The 5,871-nt window shown below is 42.2% G+C and overlaps 1 protein-coding gene across 1 annotated transcript; it reads left to right on the top strand.

The window, feature by feature from the left end:
- The first annotated feature begins 3,352 nt into the window (after positions 1-3,352).
- LOC147544046 (uncharacterized) lies at positions 3,353-4,150 on the top strand. Its single transcript, XM_086635573.1, has one exon. The coding sequence runs from the start codon at positions 3,353-3,355 to the stop codon at positions 4,148-4,150; it is 798 nt and encodes a 265-aa protein (XP_086491699.1).
- Positions 4,151-5,871: the final 1,721 nt, after the last annotated feature.

Here is a 5,871-nt window from a genome sequence, read left to right as displayed (position 1 = left end):
GTATACACCTCGTGAACAATGGACAAGGGAGACCTGCTAATCTTCTGGAAAGCTCTGATATTCCTCTCTCTCCACACATGTTAAATAAACCCATTAAAAATTAGGCACCCCATTCTCTTACTGAAAGTAGAGCCACTGAATTGGTCTATGCACCAACCAACAACATGCTCCCAGTTAGTAAATCTAGGACTATACAAATCAAGAATTTTCAACAGCTCCTGCCAAATAGAAAAAGAAAACTGACAACCAAAGAGAAGATGAAAATCAGACTCATCCTCATGAGAACAAAGATAACAGGTACTATTCACTTGCATTCCCCAAGAGATAAGTTTAAGATTGGTCTTAAGACCTCTCTGCATAGCCACCCAACCTATAAAACAATGTCTAGGAATAGAATGAGAGAACCAAACCAGATTTCTCTAAGAAACCTTGCTCCCCCTTTGCCTGATGTGTTCATAGGTCTCCTTAAGAGTATAGTCCCCATATTTACCAACCAACCATACTGCTTTGTCCTCAGAAAATTCCCCAATAGTTACTGAATGCAAAGAACTAACAATGTCCCCCAGAATATGAAGAAGATGAGGAGGTATAAACCACTCACCTTCCCTAATAAAATCAGAAACCAAGGCTCTGAGATTAAAATTTGAAGCAAGCCTACTGTTCTCCACAAAGAACTCATATAGAAGACCTAAAGGGTGCCAAATATCAAACCAAAATGTAAGGGATTGACCGCTACCAATCTGATGACATATCATAAACTTAGCTTTCTCTCTGCTGCCTAAGATCTTCCTCCAACACCAGGAACAGTCATGAGGAACCTTCATGACCCAAAACTCTTTATCCTTCATAAGGTTTCTCTTAACTCATCTAACCCAAAGACTGTCTTTACCACTCACAATATCCCAGACATGCCTTAAGTTAAGCGCATCATTCAGAGTCTGCATACTCCTTATACCCAAGCCCCCCTCTTCTTTGGGGAGACAAGCAATCTGCCTCCTAATAGCTGGTCTCTTAAGCCCAAGGTCCACCCCTGCCCAAAGGAATCTGAAGAATAAAGAGTCAATCTCTTTGAACACTCTCTGAGGAAGCACAAATACTGAAGACCAATAAATAATCATACTAGAAAGAACAGCTTTAACAAGAAGACATCTCCCAACAAAGGAGAGGTATCTAGCTTTCCAGGATTTGATTCTAGCCTGAACTTTCTGAATGAGATGAGCACAATCAGCATAAGAAAGTCTAGAGGCAATCAAAGGCAAACCCAAATATCTAATTGGCAAAACACCCCATTGAAAACCCAGAATACTCTGAAAGCATTCCTTTTCTCCAGCACCCAGGCCAACCCAAAACATGGTGCTCTTGTCACAATTGACCCCTAGGCCAGTGGACTGTTGCAATCTAACCAGCACACTCTGAAGAGCTGTAGCAGACTCACTATCACCTTGCATAAACACCAACAAGTCATCAGCAAATCAAAGATGGGTAATCTTGGGACCCTTGCACTTTGGGTGAAGATGAAATCTGCCCTCAACAAAGCAAAGTAAATGCTACTTTGCTTTCTCTTATTCCTAAAGTCCCTAATGTGAACACTATGAGTGATTTCAGACCCTTTGCTTGTTGTAATGTCATTTATAAGACAATCACTAAAATTCTGACCATTAGACTTAAGCAAGTGGTTCACACTTTAGTGAGCGAGAATCAATCAGCCTTTATCTCAGGTAGGTCCATACAAGATAACATTATGCTTGCTCATGAACTTGTTAGGGCCTATGGAAGGAAGGATGGTCAGCCTAGATGTACTGTCAAGATTAACTTGCAAAAGGCATATGACACAGTTAGATGGAGCTATCTCTTGAAGATCCTCAGGAAGTATAAGTTGCCTGAAAGATTTATTCATTGGATTGAAGCTTGTGTGACTACCCCAAAGTTCTCAGTGGTGGTTAATGGAGCTGTTAATGGTTATTTTGAAGGTAGAAGGGGCCTCAAGCAAGGATGCCCTATTTCTCCCTACCTATTTGTGATGGTTATGGAGGTCTTTGTTGTTCTAATTTAGAGGAAGCAAACTTCTGGTGACTTCCATTTACATCTTAAATGCAAAAAGCCTATTGTTACACATCTTTGTTTTGCAGATGACCTTATGGTCTTCATGAAGGGAGATAAGAGCTCTGCTTGTGCCTTGAAAGAGGTTCTGGATGAGTTGTTCATCTGCACTGGCTTAGTTGTGAATTGTAATAAGAGCTCTATCTTTTTTGCTTGTATGGGGGAGGAAAACAGGCTTGACGTCCAGCTGGTTTTGGGGTTTAAGGAGGGAATGCTTCCAGTCAGGTATCTTGGATTACCTCTTCTTTCTACCAGGCTGTCCTATACTGATTGCATTCATCTTATTCAAAAGATTCTTGGTAGAGTTCAATCTTGGAAAGCTAGGTTTCTTACTTTTGCTGGTAGGTTGCTTCTTGTCAATGTGGTTCTTACTAGCATGCTTATCTTTTGGAGGTCTGTGTTTGTTCTCCCTAAGAGAGTTTATAAGGAAATAAACAGCATTCTCTATAGGTTCATTTGGACTGGCATTGACCTTAGTCCCAAAAGGTCTTCTATCAGCTGGAGGGTGATGTGTTTGCCTAAGCATGAGGGTGGCCTTGGGATAAGAAACATTGAATTCCTGAACACTGTTTTCAACCTCAGACATGTGTGGGAGGTTGTTATAGGGAAAGAGACCTTGTGGGTCAGTTGGGTTCAACATAACCTTATTAAGGATCAAAACTTCTGGCTTATGCAATCCCCAAAGGACTGCTCTTGGTGTTGGAGGAAAGTTCCTAAGGGAAGGGAGAAGGCCCATGAGCTCATTTTTCATATCATTGGTAATGGTGAGGACACCCTATTCTGGACTGACCCTTGGCATCCTATTGGATCCCTTTATGGGTTGTATGAGCATGGCTTCAGATACAGCTCCTATCTTAATATTAACACTAAAGTTTCTGAGTTCATAAGAGATGGAGTCTGGCATGTTCCTGGGTTTCTTTACTATACTTTGAGCACTGTTTTCTCCAGGTTACATGAGGTTCAAGTCATCACAAATGAGCAGGATAGAGTGGTTTGGAAAGTGAATTCCAAGGGAGAGTATACTGTGAAAGATACTTATGATGCCATAAGACCTAGATGTCAGACTGTTCCCTGGCACAGGCTGGTGTGGTTTTCCAAAAGCATCCCTAAGCACTCTTTTATCACCTGGCTAACTCTGAGTAAAGGGTTGAAGACAAGAGAAAGACTCCAACAGTGGGGTATGAGTGTTGAAGTAGTCTATGGGATATGTTGAGGTGGATCAGTGGGTGGTGCTAGGGTTTTATGTGCTCCCATGAGGGTTGCAGCTGCTTCCCCGATTGATGGTGGATCTGTGGGTGGTGGTAATTCAGAGCTTCCTTTGAACCAGTTACCTGTTCCTCAAGGAAAAGGTATGTCTTCTTCTCTGGATTGGGCTAAGCTATTTTCGAAGAATCGTAGTTCTGGTAGGAAATCTTTGGAATTTCGTGATCCTATTTTAGTTAATGGTCGGGCTGTTATCTCATCCTCGAACTATCAGGAACAGATTGAGGATTATAGAACATTGATAATTGGAAATTTTTTTGGCAGCAAACTTCCTTTTATGGTTGTTAAAAGATCTTTGCTTAACATTTGGAAACCTAAAGGGGATGTATCTTTCACCCTTCATGGTGACTCTGTGTATGTCATAAGGGCTTCTTTGGAAGAGGATAGGCTGATGATATTGGAGCATGAACCTATCTCTGTTGCTAACAGGATTTTTATTACTCGACCATGGACTCCTTTTCTTGAAAAGGAGGTTATGAAACTTAAATCTATTCCCATTTGGGTTAAGCTTAAGGGTGTTCCTATCCATTTGTGGCATGAAGAAGGCTTAGCTGATATTGTTAGCTCTATTGGTAAACCTCTGATTCTGGATGGTCCTACCTCTTCTGGGTTGAGGATGGCCTATGCCAGGGTTTGTGTGGAGATCCCTATGGATAAGGAACTTCGTCATGTGTTGGAATTGTGTGTGGATGGTGAAGATTTGGATATTGAGATTGAGTATGCTTGGAGGCCTAGGTATTGTGTTCATTGTTGTGAATTAGGTCATAGCTCTAGTTGTGGACGGTAGAAAATCACACAATTAGTAGATCGTCGATTGATGGGCCACCGACAACTTGGGCTTTAGACCTCGAGATGGACGAAGTTCCGGTTGGACCTGTAGACAGACAAAAACAAATAAAACCGTGAAGTCTTGGGGACACCGGGATGGTGTCTTGCCAAGGGCACTCCGACGGTCAAGTCAGCAAACTATAAAAATAAGTATTTAAACGATTGAATGCCGAGGGTGTCACCGTGTTGTATCGTCGGAGGGTGGCTAGACTCGTAGAGTGGCCGGAGCTTCGACTCTACGGGATAGTTGGTCGGATTGATCTCCTGGAGCAGGTCGAGAGGTCGTCTCGATCGGAGATTCTGGATAAGGAAGAAGTGGGATGTAACAGGGACTTGAGAAGGACTTCGAGAGTGATGGAGCTTGAAGATGTAATATCGCTGATGCACCCGAAAAGGTTGCACACCCAAGCGGAGGTATCAAGTAGTAACCGGTAAAATCGGAGTCGATCCAAGGATAAGTTGGTAGTTTGGATAACGAAGGGTCTTATCCCTCGGTTTAGATGTCAAATACTAACTTAGGCTAAAAAGGAAATGAACAAAGATAAATAAGAGTTTTGATCGAATAAGCAATAAGAGAATAAAACAAGTAAACTAATCAAACGATAAAAGTAAACGGGCAAGAGAGATTCGAGAGAAGAGTTCGGAGGAACAAGAGTCGATTCGGGCAACAAATAAGTGAGAGATGTGTCGAAGTCCGGGAATCCATATGATAAACCTACGACTATGTGTAGTCCGATTTGATGTGTCGAGGTACAATCGATATTCGACTCCTAAAGTAGATGTCTCTAAGTACTATGTATATCCGGAGATCATACTTAGTCAAACAAACGTCTAAATCGGTTAATCCCGAGTCAACGAAAGTGTCGTCTAGTCGCCTAACTATGTGAAGTGCATGACAAGACACATGAAATTATGACTTAGACTACAATCGATATCGAATACTTCGTTTCGTCTATTAACTATGCGAAGTGCTTGACAAGACACATGAAAATACGATCAAAACGATAATCGAAATAAATGAACATCAATTTATAATCAAAACATCAAATCATATTAAACATAGTCACGAATTCATCACATTTCATCTCATATAATCGACAAACTAAAGTTAGCTAAACATGGTGATTGAATAAGAAATGGAAAGGAAATGGTGAGAGAATCCCCCTTTTTCAATGTGGTTCGAGGCTAAGATCGTCGGAAAATATGAGTTTTTAGTTGCAGCCGATCTCCCCTTAGCAATTTCTGGGTTCCCCATAGCGACCACCATCATCTTCTCCATTTAGAACACAACCTCCATTAAAGCTAACCCTAGCTTTCTCTCTCAAGAAGATTTCAAGTCCATAACCAAATCAAATCACATGGGTAGCTAGCCAAGATGATGGGGAGTAAAAGCCTTAAGTTTTCCGGCCCAAATGATGGCCGGAAAACCTAGAAAAGTCCGGCCAAAATGATGAGGATTCTGGCCAACCCTAAGAACCATGGAATCCGACCAAGATGAAGGTTCGGCCAGCTCCAAGGTGCTGTCCCGATCGCGTCCCATAGCCGTCCCGTGGGTCTCTAGTGCTGTCCCGAGCTAACTCAAAGCCGTCCCGTGCTAGATGTGAAGAACCGAGCAGCTACACGTGAGATCCGGCCGGACCTTTGCTGCTCCCGAGCTGCATCTCCTATGCCATGCACGCT

The sequence above is a fragment of the Eschscholzia californica genome, unplaced genomic scaffold (assembly GCF_041429995.1).
Source record: "Eschscholzia californica isolate CP2 unplaced genomic scaffold, dmEscCali1.0.p SCAF_4, whole genome shotgun sequence".
Taxonomy (NCBI): domain Eukaryota; kingdom Viridiplantae; phylum Streptophyta; class Magnoliopsida; order Ranunculales; family Papaveraceae; genus Eschscholzia; species Eschscholzia californica.
This window is presented reverse-complemented; position numbering and strand designations above follow the sequence as displayed.

Bases quoted from the DNA above. Each gene is read 5' to 3' on its own strand.
- LOC147544046 (XM_086635573.1), top strand. From the start codon at position 3,353: ATGAGGGTTGCAGCTGCTTCCCCGATTGATGGTGGATCTGTGGGTGGT.